Here is a 20,425-nt window from a genome sequence, read left to right on the forward strand (position 1 = left end):
TGATGTCCTCCCTCCGGTCTGGCTGTAGCCCCCATTAATCGGCTTTGCATCATCTTTGTGGCCATTGTCAACCCCCCCCCTTAAGATCTTCTTACATTATATATCTGATAGAGACTACTAGCCTCAGATTCCTTAACGTAGAATTATCCCCAGGCGTGAGACTGGACCCGGAAAACTTTCTTGCCCAGCATCTCTGCGTGCCAGGGGGCAGTACCACGCGACTTCGCCCGATGTCCTCCGTGGGCGTGACGTCAACCCCACCCCGGCGCGCTGACATCAGTATTCTTCTTTTCCACGTGCAACGCGGATCCGGATCGTGTCCTGGCCTGTTTCAGGCCTTCTTTTTCCGCTTTTGAGCGTTTTTCTTGGGTACAGTGTGCAAATGCCTTCGAGCTTCAAGACGCGCTCGTCTTGCGCGTGCCAGATGTCGGCGACGGATCCTCACCCCGTCTGCATGTGGTGTTTGGGGGAACACCACGACTCCACAGACTATGAGGCGTGTCAGCAAATGAAGCCGAAGTCCCGGCGGGAGCGCCGGATGAAACTCCTTTCGGGAACGCATGTCCAGGTCGGCGTCGTTGCCGTGTCCGTCCCCCGCAGACAGCTTCAAGAACCGCCACCTCCGTCTCCGATATCGTCCTTCTCGTAGGCCGCAAGGGCGTCGCTCACCTGTTGGTGTCGCAGTTTGTCCCCGAGGCCCGGTCCCCGGCCTGTTGGGGGTATGGGTTCTTGGCGGGTGGTGCCGCCCCACGCGTCGGCACCCTATCCGCCGTTCCCCGGCGCGGGGGCGACCAGTGTCCAGATGGAGGCCTATGCTGCAGCCTGGCAGGCCTCGTTGGCTCTTCCTTCTCTTCCTGGGATGTCTGCGGATCCCTTGTCGTGTGCGTGGACTTCTGCGGCGGTGTCGCCGGCGGCTCCGGCACCAACAGGTTCGGATCCAGGTTCGGAGGATGTGGTGCCGTCGGGGTGCGGCCCTTCGGGTTTCCCTCCTTCGGACCACAGCGCCTCTGCCTCGCCGTAAACCCCTGCGGGGTCCCTGAGTTGTCGCAGGAGGTTGCCAGGGCGTTTCCTTGAGTCCCCCTCGGTCCTCGAGGCAGGCGGCGGCCTTGTGTGAGGCCGAGGTGACGCCGCTCAGGCGCCGGCGGCTGCTGGCCCTGGCGGGCCACCGAGGGGTCGGGCGTGTCCCTGGGCCCCCCTCGTCCCTCCACGCAGACGGCTGCCTTGTTGGTCGAGTCAACACCTTTTCGGCGCCCTTCCTTAGCCGCCCCGGCTCCAACCCAGTCTCGGTCTCCCGGCGCGCGTTGTGGCAGATGTCGTTCCGGCGTCTCCTTCGGCGCCAGTCGACGTTGACCTGACACCGGTCACGGACTACGGCGCCGGGCCGGCGTCGGGTCGTTGATTCGTCTTCGGACGCCCCCTCTTCTCCAGAGGTTCGGCGGTTGTTGGTTTCATCTTCACAAGAGACAGGTCGCCGTGCCGTGGCTTCTAAGGGCGGCTCTTCGCCGTCGCTGTGCCCGCAGTCTTTGCCGAAGGCGCCTCAGGTTCCCCATTCCTCGGTCCCCATTCCCCCTTTCCGGGCTTCGCCTTTCCTTCCTCCGGTTGGACTGGGGGACGGCCGCCTAAGCCTGCAGCTGTCGCCCACAGAGAAACAGCTTTCCCCGCTGAGGGGCCCTACGGAGGCGAGTGCTGCCTTCACTTGGGCTGTTTCCACGGCTGCGGGTATCTTACGCATGGGCAATCCAGCTGCCCTTTTCCCCACAGATCATCTTCTGATGGTCCTCCATCAGGGTTCTGGTGGTCGGGAGCTGCTTCTTCCCTTCGAGGCTTCGCTCCACACTTCTCTTTTGGGGGCCTGGGGACGGCCCGCCACGGGGGACCCGGTGCCCCAGCAACTTCTGCACCACCACCGTCCAGCGCCGCATGATCCTGTCTGTCTTTCCCTCCACCCCTCTACCAGGGGCCCTCTTTTACAGACTGCCTTTCCCTCCCTGCCATCAGTTTTGTCTCCCCTGTCGCGGGAGGCCCGCTGGTTAGATTCCTGGGGGTGCAATATCTTCGCCTCCACCAGTGCGGCTTTGTGGGCCCTTAACAATCCTTGTGTATTGGCTAGGGCCACTTCTTGCTTGTGGGATTCGGTGGAGTCCCTTATGTCTGCCGCTTCGCTGGAGGGTGCCTGTGTTGATCTGAGGCACGATGTGTTGGATGGCTGGGAGCTTGCGGCGTTTATTCTTCGCTTGGCTCTGGACATTTCGGAGGTGCTTGATCGTACCATGGCTTCTTCGGTGGCCCTTCGTCGACATGCCTGGCTCCGGGATAGTGTGTTCCCGGAGAACGTTCGGGAACGGCTGCTGGACCTTCCCTTTGATGGCACTCTTTTGTTCCACGCCCCTGCGGATTCTGCCATTCAGAGGTTTCTTGCGGGGCTTCGTCCTCCCCACCCTCCTCCTCCTCCTCCACCTCCTCCTCCTCCTTCCCCTCAGTGACCTGTAAGTCGGTCTGTGTTTTGGGATGTGTTCTTCCGTTGTTTTCCTGGGGGCTTGTAGCGAGTAGCCCCGGTTGTGTGTTCGGTGTGGTTGTTGTGCCTTCTGGTCCTTTTGTTAGGACTTTGGTGCTGTTGGCTGCTGGTCCAGCCCTTTTTTGGCTTGTGGGTTTGGCTTTTGTGTTCGGATGGAAGGCTTGGTCCGTCCCCCGTCTTTCTTTCTTCTTTCTGCCTGGTTCCTCTTCATTCGTGGGTCAGTGTCCGGGCCCTTCTTGGCCCTTCCTGACCTCTGCCTTCGGCCGGCATCTAGCTTGTCCTGGGTGCACCATTCCGTGGTGTGGTCGGCTGCTGGCTGTGCATGCCAGTGTGGGCCTGTTTGTTCTTCTACGCCGTTGTGGCCGTTGCTGTTTTCTCTCGTACCTTTCTTCTTCCGGCTGCACTTTTGGTGGTGCAGCCATCCCTGCCTTATCCGCTGTTTGCGGCTGGGGGGTGTGTGCTGCTTTTCTGTCGCTGTGTATGCGTTACTTCAGGTGGGCCCTGCCTCCGGTTCTACCTCTTCTCCCTAGGGGTTGAGGTAGTCCGTGTGTTCCTTGAGGCTTTTGGGCGCTGTCTGCCCCTACGGGGTGTTGGGCAGTTCTCCCTTGGTTGGTCTTAGGATTTCCTGGCCTTTCCCTTCTTGTCCCTGTGACATGTCCCCTGCTGGGGCCCTGTGCGTCTCCTGGTGGGGAGGCTCTCTCGCAGGCCCTCCTCCCTTCTGGGTATGGCTCTATCAGATGTACAAGTTACTTACCTTCAGTAACGATGTATCTGGTAGAGACTATTCTAGCTGCAGATTCCTTCACAACCCGCCCTTCCTCCCCGTTCTGCGAGGACCCTCTGCTTGGGTTTCTGCAGTGGCCTCCCTTTGGGTGACTTGTCTTCTGTGGGTGTCCTCTTCGTTTTCTTCCAGTCAGGCATCCTTCCAGCTGGTCTCTCTCCAGCGTGAGGTCCTACTTTTGCTCCTTTCCTCTGTTGTTAGAATTTCTGATCCCCAACCGGTCTTCCTCGTTAGGGGTTCTTTTACCTGTCCCTTGACTTTCCGCTCTTTTCAGAGGTTATGGCCCTTCTTGGCAGTGTCGTCTGGGGATGGATTGCTGTTGCTCCTCTGTTCCGGGCTTGTGACCCTTCCCCTTGTTGTGGTGGTTGCAGTCTCTCTCTCTCTCTCTCTCTCTCTCTCTCACTCTCTCACTCTCTCTCCTCCTCTCTCTCTCTCTCTCTCTCTCACTCTCTCACTCTCTCACTCTCTCACTCTCTCACTCTCTCACTCTCTCACTCTCTCACTCTCTCACTCTCTCACTCTCTCTCCTCTCTCTCTCACTCTCTCACTCTCTCACTCTCTCTCCTCTCTCTCTCACTCTCTCACTCTCTCACTCTCTCACTCTCTCACTCTCTCACTCTCTCACTCACACTCACGCTTGTGCCTCCAGGAGGGCTCTTGCCCTGGCTTGCACGGTGGTTCCGCGGAGTGGTGATTTGCACTTTATTTGCAATGGCTTCGCTGCTCTGGCCTTCTGGTGCTTTACTGCCACCTGGTGCTTTTGCCTTGGTTTGCGCAGTTTTTCCTCAGAGTGCTGCTCTGCTCTTTACCTCCTCTGGCCTGCTGTTGTCGCCTTCTGGTGCCTTGGTGCCACCTGGTGATGTTTCTTACCTTTTGTTTCTCTCTATTTTGTTTCTCTGGTTTTTTCGCACACTGTACCCATGCACTCCTCAGTTTTGTTGTGATGGCTCCGCGTTGTGGCGCAGAAAAGTTGTCCGAAGCATACTGACGTCAGTGCACTGGGGTGGGGCTTATGTGACCTCGCTGATGTCATGCCCGCGAAGGATATTGGGCGGAGTCGCGTAGTACCACCCCCCTGGGGCGCAGAGATGCTGGGCAAGAAAGTTTTCCGGGTCCAGTCTCACGCCTGGGGATAATTCTACGTTAAGGAATCTGCGGCTAGAATCGTCTCTACCAGATACATCGTTACCGAAGGTAAGTAACTTTGTCCTGTAGAAATGGTTAAATCTGATGTGGCTTGATTCAAAGTACCTTGTTTGTTTTGAGCACAGTTCGAGAAATATGCTGCATTATACTCCTTATGCGTATGCCTAGACTCTTTATATGCTCAGAAAGGTTGCCTGCAATGCACTCTATTGATTCTAATCTATTCATAACAGACATAATCATTGATTTTAGAGTCTCCTCCATTAATGTTATGCAACTATCCCAGTTAAAAAAAGAGCGCTCTGTCCGGTATTTTGTTAAGCACCTAATTCACTGTTCACTGGGTGAGCTCTAGCCTTCTCTCTTCATTCTCAATTTCTGTACATGGTCGTCAAAGACGAGTACGAAGTCAACGAGTAATAGCAGATGGAGCTGGGTTAAGGATGTTAAATGCATTGTAGTATAGTGTTCTCTAAAGACTTGAGTCTTCAACTCTTTCCTAAATTGGAGCAACATTGGGGCGGTCCTGATGGATACAGGGATGTTGTTTCAGATCCTGGGTGCATCGATGGCAAATGTCTGCTATCTTGTTTTTACATTCCTCTTCTGCAGTGCGGATGGTGCCCTGGCTCTGGATGTGTGCATAGGTTGTGTGCATTCACTGAAATGACACCAATTTAACCTAGCAGAAGCTCAAATTTTTCCTGAATGCAACACTGCATTTGATTTAGGCTTGAATATTCAACAGCTAATTACAGCTAGTAATTTTGCCACATTATTGATTAATTGTTCATACTGTACGTTTCTTTGCCAATGATTATTTCTTTATAAGGAAATCCTAAACCAGTATGCTCTGTGGGAAAGATTGCCAGTAAGATATGGATGGAGCGTTTCCTCAGGCTCACAGAATGCGATTAAGAATGATTTGGGGATGTGTCTGTATATGCGTGTCTTTCTTGAATTTCTACCAAGGAAAAGAGGATAACTGAGGAGTTTTGAAATGTAAATGTCATCCTCAAACATCATTTGCATATTTTTACATATTTTGAATATTAGAAACGGCCAATTTAGCCAGAGATGATTAAATATCTATATTGAGTTTATTTGATCCAAATATCATTTGACTATAAATGTTAAAATGGTGCTGGACTGCTGTTTTTATTATTGAGAAAAAATATCAGTGAATCATTGTCTATTTTAAAAACTATGGAAATAACAGTTTGGTGTAAAAAATCAGTTTGCAAATAAAAGAGGTTTGCTTCTTTGCACATAATTCATACTGCTATTTTATGGGCGCAAATCTATCAAATATTAGAATGAATGATTGAAACTTTAGTGATAACTAATTAAAATCTTTTCGGTAAAATATGTCAATACTAGCACAACTTACTCCACAGAAAGTAAAAAACTGTTTGTTATGACGTTGGTCATGTATTAAAAAGTTTATGCATAAAGGTCCTTGCATGATTACTGTATCATGATCACCCAAATAACTTTGACATTTCAATTACCCAAACTCATCCACACAAATTAAAATACAGATGACCACAGAAATATTCAGTTAATATATGTCTGCTTAGTAAAATCCATGATGTGTTTGCCGTACGGGTTCCAGTGAATTAAGTTGCACCTACCCGTGGATAAAAGGTTTTGTGAATCGGTACTGTAGACTGAATACAAACGTTGTTTGTACCACCCTTTCTACCATTCCCCAATGCCATGTTAAATAAAAAGCTTGAAACTTTTCAGGTCTTACATTTAAGTCCATGTTTTCCATGTCATCCAGGTAGGGGTACCAGAAGGCATAAAAAAGTTATGTTGTCATTTACCTTTTAAGAGACCTTTTCTAGGACCTAATCCAAACTTTAACGAACTAAGTTTCTAAGCTAGAGACCATACACCTGCAAAGAAATAAATGCATTGGCTGCAAATAGATATCAAGTCTTGAGTTGTTCTCAAGGTTGGTATCAGAAGTACGTTTGTGGGCCAGGAACACTAAAATGTATGGATTGTAGTTTGTATGAGACTCAGCACTTCAGCTGTGGTTCCATTTGTTGTTATGACCTATTCCAGTTGTATTTCATTCTTATGCACTCATGCATACAATTACCCAGCATACCAAACTTTTTCCAGTAAAGATGGAATTTTCTCGGAACTTGCTCCATTTCCCTCAAAATAATATATGTGACTTTGGCATTCATAAGAATATTCAACCCAAGAGGTCTCATCTAGTGCCATGCCAAAGTCAGAATATTATTATCTGATAAATGCTACTGATAGTTTTGCATATTTGGGAGAGGATCAAGCATATACATGAAATTAAGCAATGCGTTCCTCCAGGAATAAAGTATTATAAATGGGTTCTCAGTGATGGGGTTAATTTAAGGGGAAGTTGGTCTGTTGTTTTCAACCTTGTGGCCCGCAGCGGTCTGCCCATCACAGAGTTCCCTCTTCATAACCAGTACTTTAGGATTATATTCTCATCTTTCCACAAAGATTATTTAGTTAATCTAATAATTATTTTAAAGTGTCGTGAATCTTTTTTTTTTTTTTTATTCTTATAAAAACTGTATGACTCTTTAATGTATTGTAGGATTTCGTTCTTGCGAATAAAAATTGCTTCGTTTTTTTGTTGCTGCCTATATTTCTATATTGTTCCTGTTGGTTATCAGTTTAAGTGCACCATTATGGTCTTGCACCAGTGTAATGCAAACATGCTTATTTCTTCTTGTCAAAGGATAAAGCGTGCTTTAAAGATATTTTTGCATTATTGTCTGCTTTATGTCCTCTATTGTTTCTATTGACACACAAACTGAGGTACCATTTGCTTCTATACCTATATCTATAGTGCGATTTATACCTGAGATGAGTGTGTTGTGTGGAATGCATCTACACATGTACTCAAAAATATTTAGATAGAGAAACTATCAGATTTGCTAGTCGACACCAGCATAGTTGTCCACTGGGGGGTGGCAGTCCATGTGTGTATTGTTTGGGGGAGGTTAAAGCCCTTTGCCTTGGGACCCATAGGCTTTGCTTGTGGGCACAATCTTCTACTTGAACAAAATGACTTTTTAACAGCTTGAACTTTTAATTATCTCCACTGAGGTTCTACCCACAGACTTTCAATCTCGGACTGCTGCTTTTTTGTTTTTCGCGATCCTTAACCCTTTACAAAAAGCTGCAGCAATGCCTAACACAATGTTGTTATGTTGGTGTACAACACCAAACATGTGACACAAATCATGTGCTGTGACCAAAAGAGAATTATCTCCATCTTCTTAGAGGTGCCTTGAACCTAAATGAGGTAGTGCAGGATCCAGTCATCTAGCATTTGGTCATTTAGGCCACCAAGTTGGTCCTCCTGTAAATCCTCCAGCAAATAGTCATTGAGTCTGTTAGGAGATGTCCCACAAGGATCTGAGGTACATAATCCTGGCAGGAATCTACAGGATACAGGTTGCTTGGGAGAAGGTATGTTTCAGGTTAAAATGCATGGGACTGTGAATGACTTCCTCTTGTGAAGAGCTCAGCTAGGAAATCCTTCATTTTAATCAGTGTCTCAATCTCTCACACAAATAACGTACACATCGAGGAACTGCACATTCTCCTTGAGACACATGGACTCAACAGTGGCCTAATGAAAGTTTAAGGGGCCCCCTGCAATATACAAGGAGGGCCCCCGCTCCGGATTTTATCCGGAGCACTCAGACCGGAGTACTGTGCTGAGGGGGCACCCTGCAGCTGCCCCCCGCGGGGTATACAGGGGCCTGTGTTACGCCCCTGGCACTCAAGTACAAGCACCCTGTGAGCAAAATAGGTAGATCACTTCCACTCCCCCTATAAAATTGAATTATCTTCTTAATAGTACCTCCATAGGTTTCTCATACCTTTTCTTGTTCCCTCAGCAACTTTTCACTGCCTCTGTGATCGCACGGCCGAGGCTTCATAGTGCAGCTGTCTATTGTGCTCCTGCTTTGAAATTCACCTTTCTTGAAACATTTGTACAGATGGACTCACATTCCCTCTGATCTTCACTGATTATATCCATTATCTGAGTTTCTCAGGAATTAAACATTTATTTTGGTCACATTCAGGTATCACTGCGATTGTTCTTTTCACGGTGCATGTTCTCCATTTTCTCTTTGTTCCAAATCACAAGACATTATTTGTTTAGAAGATTTTCTACTCTGACTTCCCAGCCACCTATAGAGACCCTAAATGGCAAGCTGGAACAATCAGAAGGGAAAGGTTCTTCATGATTGTCATTCATTTTGGCAAAGACTACAGTTAGCCGCCAATTACCGGCGTGGTCAGGCAGTCATTCCTTAATTATAAATCCAGTGTCTCTGATGACACGTGTGGAACAAAGGATGAAGGAAGGAGGCAAAAGAGTCCTAGTGCATATTTCGTGGCGCGTCAGAGCTGGGCCTGCATCTTTGGCTGGCTCAGTTTAAACTAGCCAGCTTGCATCTTAGTACAGCAACTTGAATGTGGATCTAAACCGTATTCCCACTGATGATTGTTGTCAGGGCTCGGTACGATGTGTGTCATCAGCATTTATGTGTGGAGTAAATCTTAGAGACTCTTATAAAGATAGGAGGGTTGGTTACATTAAAAGAAATAGCAATCAAGAGACATTCCTGTGGCTGTCCACAATATATTGAGACAAGAAATGAGGTAAAGCTATAGTTTGATTTCTGACGAGAAGATATGAGACAGACAAGCTTAGATCCTGCAAATGAAATGACTCCAATGGCTAAGGAGTCTTGTTATTGCATTCCACAAAGATAGGTTGGTGCTTAGGAAGCATTCTTTCATCTTGCCCAATATTGTTTTCTGTTTCTTTGCTCCTTTGTATGATATGTACCACTGTCATATTTTTGACTTTTGGAGGCCTGTTACTGTTTGCTTTGTGTCCCCATGTTCTCTTTTGTTCTTGAGCAAGTTAATTTTGTCTTTCGGTGACTCTAACCCAAATCGCAGCCTGTAATCTGCCAGGGGCCTGTTGGATTGCTTAATGCTCCTTGATTATTTGGCAAAAGTCAACCTGACTTACTTCCAGAGGGGCTTCAGGAATATGCTGGGCAGGTCAAGGAAGCATCCGGCGTTTTTCAAAGGCTCATAACTCATCATGAGCTACCGGGCAGCTGCACAGACCATGCCCCATAGTTTTCTCCAGTCACTATGCATTCAATGCACCTTCAGAGGCCGTTGCTCACTTCAGGTAGGACATTTTAGTTAATCTTGCTTGTGTTCAGGGCAAGCTGCCTTTCCCAGGTTTGTTTGAGACTCTTCCCATACTTGGAAATAATGCATTACTTTATGCTACTCACCCACCTAATAACTACCTAATAACATCATCTTCTGTGCTGGCCAGAGATGAGGAACTGAAGAAGAGGCCTGGTGCTGAATTCTGGGGGCCTTGTCATAACAATCAGTGATGCTTCTGAACTACTCTTTATCCTGACCATACCAGGGAGGACAATCCACATGGAAAGAGGGGGGGAAGGATCTATAAAATTGAGTTCAAGAGCCACCTAATGGGAATGCTCAAAAGGCAAAACAATTTTAAGATGGGGGAGGTGAAAATTACATTATCCAGCTCTAAACATAACGTGTGATCCTTCAAGAAAAGCTGGGGATGGTTGTTCTTAATCGAATACCCCCTCACCTTCACACACAGTTACTTGCACTCACCCTATGCCCACACTTTGTCAGGTAGGATAACACTGCTGGTGCCACCTATATTTTGTGGAGTCGGACCTAGCAGGAGTAAATTCATGGCACATTTTTTCTGGGTGCTTCTGTCAGAAAATACAAGTACTGTCAGACAAGTATTGAGGCGATAAGTAAGTATATTTTGCAAATGCTTATTAATGTTGAAGACCCTTAAACTCAATGTTGTATTTTAAACACGCCATTATTGGATAAATAATATATTTTTTTAAGTGCCTGTTAAACATTGAACTCTTATTGTAGATTTTTTTATTCATATTGTATTTTTCAACAGGTTTCACATGTGTGACTGACATATATATGGAGGGTAAGTTAATAAAGATCATTTCTGATGTATGCAGCAACATTCTTTGGTTGTTTTTATTGTTTTTTAAGCATCTTGAGTAATAGTACAGTGATATAGCATATTGTATTTACAGTAAAGATTAACCACTGTATTAGTCCATAGTAAAAAATGTAAGCACTGCATGTTTTGATAGCATTTATTGATGTAACCGAAAACAGTATGCAACAATGGTACAATGGACACGATTTTGGAGTCCCACAGACTACCTAATGATAAATGCTGCTTCTTAACAGTTGGGTAATGTTCATTCTGGTCCCTGTTAAATAACTGGTGAAGCAAAGGCGATTGCAAGAGAAAAGGAAAGTCGGCTTATGCAAATGGTTTTCATGATACTCTTGAAAGGAGATACATTGCCGAACCGAACCCTTGTGGTGGAGTTAGTATTAAAACAGCACACTTCACAAAGGTGATTTTCTTTATTCCCTAAATTAACCGATTGAGTGGAGGCTACCTTAGTGAGGCATTGTGGCAGAAAGTGGGACCCGGGACCGTATTACAGATGACTACGCCGGAGCTAATTGTCGCTGTGCGCCAGAGTATGCGCCCAATGGCATTATAGAGGATCAGTCTGTAATGCGCCATGATGTTGGCGCAGACTTTGAACTCTGTGTTTAAGTGCGTTTGTTCGCATAGTGTATTAGCGCACAGATGCAAACGCACATAAACACAACATACTCTGGCGAACAGCGACAATTGGCGCCGACGCTGTCATCTGTAATACTTCCCCAGGTGTGCTTTGCTTTAGAGTTGTCTCTGCCACCCTTTTCCAGTGGCAGCGGTTCTTAAGCTTTTGTCTTCTGTGGACCCCCATTTAAACATTACTGGACCTTGGGAACCCCCACTGGATCATTATTAGAAGCCAGGGACCACGGTCTAGGCGTTTTCGATTATTTGAACCGCAAAATGATGCACTAAAAATACAGAAACAAGTATTCATCAAACAAATACACAAATGATGAAATATTCACAAACCGAAAAAAATAAAAAAAATGTATGAGAAAGTTGGAACTTTTCTAAATTCTCATCGTCCATACTATATTTTGTTTGCTGCGCAAGCACTGCTCCCACAAATTAACTGAGAATGTTAATTTTATTTTTAGCCCCCAATTTCGAATTTCTTCATATTTACAGAACGTTTTAAATTTTAGTTTTGATATTTTACTTCATTATTTATGTACACATTATTAATCTTATTTAATATTCTAAGCAGTTGTGGGCCCCCTTTTCAGGATTAACTGACCCTCCGGGTTCCCTGGACCACAGGTTAAAAAACACTGCCGTAGAGCATTCTCTGCTGTGCGGTTTTGGTGGCATTGAGTGCGACCTGCTGTGCTGTGACAGAGGGTGAGCCCAGTCTTATTTTAGCAGGGAGCTTGGCCCCGCGTCATTGTTGTGTCCGATGGTGAGGGAACCTGCTTGCAGCGACAAATCCAAAACCACAAAGAGAATAAGCTCATCTGCCCCAATTTATAAACTTGACTTCAGAGGAGTTCGTCCTATAAAAGACACTACTTGTGGAGCCTTGTAACAGTTTCATGAGCGCTAGACCAGTGTAGGGATATTTTTCCATCTGAACTTGTTCACGCAATTTTGGTCCCACGACCCTAACTCTTTCACTTGACTGTAGTACCAATTGTACTGCTCTGCTGTTGCAACAGTGCATATTCTACTCGTGTTATTGAAATAACCTTGAGCCATGGGCATCCCTGCCAGTTAATGGCACTATTGGTAAAATCCTACTGTACCACATAATAGCAATCACAAAATATCCTAGTATATATAGACATTGTGAGCACTAGCCACTAATATCAGAGAAGACTGATTGCCTCCGAAGGATCTATGAGACATATGAAGCAGATGCTGAATTTCTGAGAGACTTTCAAATCCCCTTGCTGGACTCCTTTATCACCTGAACCAGCAAGACACTCTGGATTTGCAGATTACAAGGTCTCATGTCCTCAGGCAAGACTGATCAGAGCGATCTACCCTTAATTACTAGCCTTGGTTGGACCATCCCAAATATAAATTGGTCTTCTTAGTTCGATTGTTAGCTATTTAATTTCTGTAGTCTTTATTAGCATTTGTGTATGCATTTGTGTACAGCGGATACTCTCTCCTGAACTCTCAGCAATAAACATGAATGGTGCTTAATCTAAACTCCTAATCCTCCCCAATCCCACCCTCACTCAGAGGTTGTTTAACCGCACCAGTTACCCATATAACTTTGTTGAGGAAGTTGATTCAGTGCTCCGTAACGCAGGATGGGCTTGTCATCTATGAGACCCAGGGCTCTCAGTTTCTGGTAACAAGTTAGTTTCCTATAATCTTTAGTGAGGTAATCCAATACTGAGCCCCCTAACTTGTTGAAAAACTGGGGCTTCTCTGCTAGTTCATAAGGTGTCTCCTCATGGCTTGGCAGTGTCCGAACCCTACGTAGTCATAATTCAAAAGTCAGAGCTGTTTTGTCCCCTTAGCAATAAAGTGGTCTGCATCACAGCCTAAAGGAGGTGAGACATTCTGTTGCCCCGACAAGAGTCTAAAGAGTACATATCGACTACTGGTCTGCCACTATGGCAAATTCCATCATTTTGTCAATTTAGCCACCACTAATTTGGGTGACGACTAGAAAGATTGAATCTCAAAAATCTGTTCCCCTAGGTCAATAATTCAAGATATGCACCGGGGACCCCGTTTCTTTGCAATTTCTTCATCAAGCTTTGGATTCATGTGAACGGTCATATGCATGCGTGCTGGAGTATAGTGCCACCAGAATAGGATTTTATGTAGGGTCTCTTTACCATGGGTGTGGAAGAATAATTTGTCTAATTGAGCTGGCAGTAGTGGAAGTGCTCGGTCTTTGGTAACTCATACTCTGCCTAAACATCTTCAAAGGGTTGTATGTTGTTCTCCCAGCTGTTGTTTTGCTGCTCCCTGATCTCCCTGTGGCTCCCTGATCTCCCTGTGGCTCCCTGATCTCACTGCTGATCTCTCAATCTCCTTACTGCTTCCTGATTGCCCTGCTGCTTCCCGACCTCTGTGTTGTTACTTGAACTGTATGTGGCCACTCTGATCTGTATACTCTTCCCAGATCTCTGAATTGCTTAATGATCCATCTGCACTAGTTCCTGGCCCATTTGTTCTGCTGTCTGATGTATCTCTGCTACTCGCTGATCTGTCTGGTCTGTTTCTGATCTGTCTGTTCTCTTTCTTGACCATTGCATTAACTCTGCTCTCTCGCTGAGGCCACATGTTCATATTAACTTCTGTTTTGTATACTGGCACCTTCTTTACTTCTTTCTACTCCTTAGTATACATGCTTCATCTTAATCTATGTTGCTTCTTGGCTCTGCAGTAAACTTGGTGCTGCCCTGCACTGTGTCTTCTGTGCTTCTCCTTAGCCTCAATGCTGCTTATTGGTCTGCCTCGGCTGCTACCTGATCATTTTGCTGTCCTAATATTTTTCTGCTTCTCTTTGGTCTTTCTGATGCTCTGTATGATGATTTCCAGTTTCTCTCCATGCTGTTCTTGGACCGCTTTGCTTGCCCACATCCTCTTGCTGCTTCTTGGGTCTGTGGACCTTCTCCTACCTATTCCACCAGATCTTATTAGCCCCTCCAGACTCATGTTGCTCCCAGTTCCATGTTGAATAATTACATGTCTATGCGCGTCTCCAATCTGCACACTTTCTAGTTAATCAGTATGCTGCATCTATGTTTAACTTTGGTACTTATATTCTTGTCAGTTTGTGCTGTACTGTCTGTTATCTCTCTCTGAAAGCATTTTGTCTGCAAGGTTTCCCATCTCTTGTCTCTGTCCGGTGACCCCTCGCTTTAAATTAACCCTCACCCCTGCAATTTTCCAGTAGACAACCCTTTACTGTAACCATGAACATAAAAACTAAATTCATTGCTTCAGTAAATTCCAGGTAGGCAAGCTGAGTATGTGTTCCCCTTTCTGAATCTGAATATGTTTTTCTTTTTAGACGAGGGTCTATCAAAACCTGTTAAATCTCCTACAAGGACACGTATTTTTAAATAATGTTGAGTGTCAAACTAATATTTTGTCTCTCTTTTGGCTTCAGTTTTACAGTATTTGCAAGGGGTTCTTCATACATTGCAAGACCAAAACAGGCAAGTATTCGAAGTTGGAAGACTACTTTTTGCATTTTAACACCTCGGTGTGTGTTCTGGGCACCTCTTTCCTAATGTTTTAGATCTGTTTCTGTAATGCTTTAATTACCTGGGTTGACTGGTAAGGTTAGTCATCACACTCCCTGTTTCATTTTGAAAATGTGTATAACTAGTAGACATCTTTGAATCGGAAGCTGTCAGTCTAAAGATGCTGCATAGAGTTGTAAATGTTAATTTTGGCGGACTTAACTTGTTTGCATCCTTCCCATGCCAAATAGCCTCTTGAAGTGGATAGATGTCCTGGTCTTTGTCTGTTTTATAGGGGTGGGGCACAGGATACTGGGATGAACTGTTTAGACTGCAGGAACCACTCTATGGGCAACTTGGTAGCGTGAGTCATATGTCAAGGTCATGCGACAGCTCAGGCTGCCTACTTTGCTAATGTTGGATGCATGGCCTGCTGCGCTGCTCTGCATGCCACGTGTGCACACCTAAATGCATTGAGTCAAGGTGGGCATTAGTGAGGGGAGACTTGAAAAGACCGGGATACAGAACTCAGGCAGGTGAGGAGAGATAGGCCTTTGTGTGCCTGGTCACCATTCTAAGGACCACTCGCTAATGGGTGGGGGTAGCACAGGCCTGCATTCTGGCCATATCAAGTGCCTCTCAGTGTATGAATTTGCAATGTCACATGGCCATGAGAGGTGCTGTGTGAGGAGTGACTGTTGCTGCCCTGTGTCTGACCTCTCTGCAGTGGTTATGAAATTGAATTAGAATGATTGCCTTAGGCTCCCCAGCAGAAAGCTTACCATTTTAAAAATGAGGATACAAACTAAACCTCGCTGAGAGGGAGGTGCACTGAATGTAGTGATGCATTGTTGTATAAACCTATCTTATTGCAAATCAGTTTTTATCCGTCCATTTGTTCTTTCACTTGTCTTTTGTCATTGTGAGACACCTCTCAAGATCCTACTTCCCAGGATACATCACCTCTATCCATTTGACTTGGCTCCTGTGCTACATTATTTGTGCCTGTACCACATGACCCCTGTTAGGATGAAAAAGTTCTCTGCATGGTGCCTGGAGTGCCCACTGCACTATTATCTGGATCCCAAATGCTGATTTGTTTGTCATAAGCGAACACGGATCATGCATATGTGCCATGAAATAGACCTGTGTCATGGATTGCTGTCTTGCTGGACCTGAAGGGGCACCCAAAGAGCTACCCTTATAGTGGTGGAAGGCTGCCGCCTTCACTAGGAGTTACAAATGCAAAAACAACAGTTGATGGACAGACTGCAGAACAATGTCATACATTCACCCCAGTACAGAGATCTGGGCCTAAATCCATCGTTTTTTTGCTCATCATGCCATTCCAGTTTGAACCCAGCCATATGCAAATCAGTCTTGACCCTGTGCCTCATGGGAACAGTCCAGCCCGAACTGCCAAGCCAAGTCCTCCCTGGACTGGAAACAAGGATGCTAGGACCGGTTTCGGGGTTTCACCCCTCTTCAGCCAGGATAGCTTGATTCCAGTGGCATGGAGAGCACGGGACTTATGTCTGAGCATACCCGTCCCACTCGGGGTGACAAATGCAAAAACAACAGTTGATGAACAGAATCCAGAACAATGTCATACATTCACCCCAGTACAGAGACCTTGGCATAAATCCATCGTTTTTTTGCTCACCATGCCATTCCAGTTTGAACCCAGCCATATGCAAATCAGTCTTGACCCTGTGCCTCATGGGGACAGTGCAGCCCGAACTGCCAAGTTCTCCCTGGACTGGAAACAAGCATCCTAGGACCGGTTTCGGGGTTTCACCCCTCTTCAGCCAGGATAGCTTGATTCCAGTGGCATGGAGAGCACGGGACTCGCGTCTGAGCATACCCGTCCCACTCGGGGTGACGAATGCAAAAACAACAGTTGATGGACAGAATGCAGAACACTGTCATAATTTCACCCCAGTACAGAGATCTGGGCCTAAATCCATTGTTTTCTTGCTCACCATGCCATTCCAGTTTGAACCCAGCCATATGGAAATCAGTCTTGACCCTGTGCCTCATGGGAACAGTCCAGCCCGAACTGCCAAGCCAAGTCCTCCCTAGACTGGAAACAAGCATCCTAGGACCGGTTTCGGGGTTTCACCCCTCTTCAGCCAGGATACCTTGATTTCAGTGACATGGAGAGCACGGGACTCGCGTCTGAGTATCCCCGTCCCACTCGGGGAGACAAATGCAAAAACAACAGTTGATGGACAGAATGCAGAACAATGTCATACATTCACCCCAGTACAGAGATCCGGGCCTAAATCCATCGTTTTTTTGCTCACCATGCCATTCCAGTTTGAACCCAGCCATATGCAAATCAGTCTTGACCCTGAGCCTCATAGGAACAGTCCAGCCCAAACTGCCAAGCCAAGTCCTCCCTGGACTGGAAACAAGCATCCTAGGACCGGTTTTGTGGTTTCACCCCTCTTTATCCAGGATAGCTTGATTCCAGTGTGTAACGCCCTGAACGTCGCAGGATCGTTTAACAGACACGATAATGAGAACGCAACCACTTGTGAAGGTTTAGTTATTTTAATGAAGGCAAAAATAATACAAGGAATAAACAAAGGTTATAGTCACTGGAATCCTCCAGGCTAAGTACGTTACCAGCCCACAGCACGGATGGTCCTAACCGTCCTCTGCATATACGCCGATCCCGGCGTATGCCAACAGAGGGCAGAAATGAAATGGCCGACAATGCCAATCGGTAGGCTGTGAGGGGCACGAAGAGTGTTGGGGGAGAATCGAGGAGTCAGGGAAACACCCAGCCGGGGTCTCTACCTGAAGGGAGCAGCCCCTCAACCTCTTCCTCAGACTGCACCGGGACGCGGAATCACCTCCTGGTGATGCGTCACCGATACCCCAATCACAAGCAAAGAAGACTGAACCGAGAGCAGCCGCTCGATCAATCCTGTGGACTTCCGAGTCTGTAACGCGGCAAACACCTCCTGGTGTGCGTTACAGCTGGCAGTCCCTGTATCTCTGGTCGGGCTGGGAGTTACGACTCCAACCAGCAAAAGCGCCACTGCGCTTTGACTCAGCCGAGTCAAAAAGCGAAGCTCAATGGTTATCCGGTAGAGCTTCCGGGTCCTTCACAGGTGACGATGGGGCAAGACACGGCCCAGGGAGTAACGACTCGACCTACCTCCGTTCTTGCCTTACTGGAGCACCACTCCGGAACACTGCTCTTCACTAAGCAGGTACGTCGGTTGTAAACACAATATCCGACAGCGTTGTACCTTCCGGTTCCTCCCTTTATAGGGCGTTGTTTTCCTTGAGTTATGTAACAGCTCTCCTGTTTACATAAGGGCGTGTTTTCCTTGAGTTATGTAACAGCTCTCCTGTTTTACATAAGGGCGTGTTTTTCTTGAGTTATGTAACAGCTCTCCTGTTTACATAACCTCTCAACCGCTAAGCATCCTGGGAGATGTAGTCCGTTTTCCTCCCCTCGCATGACAGGAATTCTTGACAGTACATCCTCCCTCTCAGCGGCTCCCCACGGGTCCAGCGCTGGCAGGAAAACGCCGATGGAACAAGGAGACCAAGCGCGGAGCATGAACCCCTTCAGCCGGTTCCCATGACTGCTCCTCCGGGCCATAGCCTTTCCACGACACCAGGTACCACAGCTTCCCCCTGCGCCATTGGGACGCCCGTATGCCCGACACTTCATACTCCACCTCCGACTCCACGCATACCGGCCTAGGTGTCCCAGACGGCTTGGAGGGTGCTGGTTTGAGCAATGATACATGAAAGACAGTCTGTATCCGCAATGACTGGGGCAAGCACACCTTCACGTTCACGGGACCCATACACTTGGTAATTCGATAGGGGCCCATGTACTTGGGATGGAACACACTGTTCTTTCGAAACCTCATGTTTCTTGTGGATATCCAGACGTAGTCTCCAGTGCGGTACAGTGGCCCGGGCCTTCTCTTCCTGTCTGCCGCAGCCTTGTATCTTCTCTTGGCCTCTATTAGGACAGCCCTTGAGCGCGTCAACGTGTCTTTTATGTGTGCCACCCTGTCCGCTGTGGCGGGAATCCTGTCCTCTCTGAACGGATGTAGAAATGGCAAGAACCTGGGATGTTGGCCATAGTTGCTATAGAACGGAGATGACTGTGTGGAGCTGTGAGTGGCGTTGTTATAGGCGATCTCTCCAACCCATAGCAAGTCGACCCATTCTTCCCTGCCCTGTTCCACAAAACATCGCAGATACTGTTTGAGCGTTTGGTTCAGGCGCTCGGTTTGGCCGTCCGTTTGAGGGTGGTAGCTGGTGGACAGGGCGGTCTTAACATGCAGCGCAGTGCACCAAGTCTTCCAGAATTGCGCAGTAAACTGCGACCCCCGGTCCGACACGATCACCCCAGGTAATCCATGCAGTCGTACCACATTCTTTAGGAGTAGTGACGCCAATTCCCCGGCCGTAGGGACTCTCTTGCAGGGGATGAAGTGCCCCATTTTCGTCAAGTAATCCACCACCACCAGTATTGCCGTCATCCCCTGGTCTACCGGTAGGCCCACCACGAAGTCCAGTGATATGCTATCCCATGGTCTATCCGGGGTCGGAAGTGGATGTAAGAGCCCTTGGGTTCGGCCATGGTCGGCCTTCATGGTAGCACACGTAGGACACTCCTGTCCCCACCTCTTGACATCCACTCTCATGGTTGGCCACCAGAAATGCCGTCCCATGCTAGCCACCGTTTTTTCAAAGCCCAAATGACCTGCGCATGGAGAGTCATGGCACCAGATGAATGCTTGTTTCCTTAGCCTAGGCGTGGGTATCAATTGGCACCTGCCCTTCAGGGGTATCCCGTCCTTCAGCTGCCATTCTCTGTGACTGAGGAGCCACCTCCGCCATGCGAATGACCTGATCCCTCTCTTTATTCCCCTCAGGAAAGTATCCGGTTGGATAACCCCCAATACCATCCTCGGGGAAATGATGGAATGCTCGGTCGCAGGCAATGGTTCCTTAACTGCAGATTGACGGGACAGGGCGTCCGCCTTCCGGTTTTCCGTCCCCGGCCGATATGTGATGCGGAAGTTGAACCCCGCAAAGAAGATCATCCACCGCAGCTGTCTGGGAGAAAGGTGTCTTGTGGCCGTCATGAACTGTAGGTTCCGATGGTCCGTGTACACCGATACCACATGTCTTGCCCCCATCAACCAATGCCTCCATTCGGTGAAGGCGTCCTTGATTGCGAGAAGCTCCTTCTCCGCAATATGGTAGTTGCGTTCGGCGTCGTTGAGTTTGCGGGACATGTACGCAACGGGATGAAGCACCCCTGTGTCGTGGTTGCGTTGGGACAAGATAGCCCCCAGCGCCACATCCGATGCGTCCGCTTCCACCACGTAGGGGAGGTCCGGATCGGGGTGAGCCAACACCGGTGCCTTACCAAAGGCGCTTTTCAGGGCCTCAAAGGCTTTGTTCGCTTCAGGGGACCAGACAAACTCCTTGGACTTCCTCAGTAGCTGTGTGATTGGGGCCACCAATCCTGAAAATCCATCTATAAACCGCCTGTAAAAGTTGGCGAAGCCAATGAAACTTTGGACGTCCTTCACGCTTTGGGGCACCGGCCATTCTTTCACCGCCTTGATCTTTCGTTCTGCCATCTCCTGTCCCTCTGGACTCAGCATCACTCCGAGGAATTCCACGGATGTGACGTGGAAGTCACACTTGCTGAGTTTACAAAACAGCATGTTTTCCCTCAGCTTTTGGAG

The 20,425-nt window shown here is 47.5% G+C and overlaps 1 protein-coding gene across 6 annotated transcripts in view; it reads left to right on the forward strand.

The window, feature by feature from the left end:
* The window catches only part of THADA (THADA armadillo repeat containing), a 1,526,823-nt gene that overhangs the window by 110,602 nt on the left and 1,395,796 nt on the right, over positions 1–20,425 (forward strand). For all 6 annotated transcript variants that reach the window (XM_085612787.1, XM_085612792.1, XM_085612789.1 and 3 more), the window contains 2 exons: positions 10,456–10,488; positions 14,609–14,657. In XM_085612787.1, coding sequence (XP_085468913.1) covers positions 10,456–10,488; positions 14,609–14,657 — 82 coding nt within the window. The remainder of the gene's footprint in view (positions 1–10,455; positions 10,489–14,608; positions 14,658–20,425) is intronic.

Source organism: Triturus cristatus, chromosome 6, assembly GCF_964204655.1.
Source record: "Triturus cristatus chromosome 6, aTriCri1.1, whole genome shotgun sequence".
Classification (NCBI taxonomy): domain Eukaryota; kingdom Metazoa; phylum Chordata; class Amphibia; order Caudata; family Salamandridae; genus Triturus; species Triturus cristatus.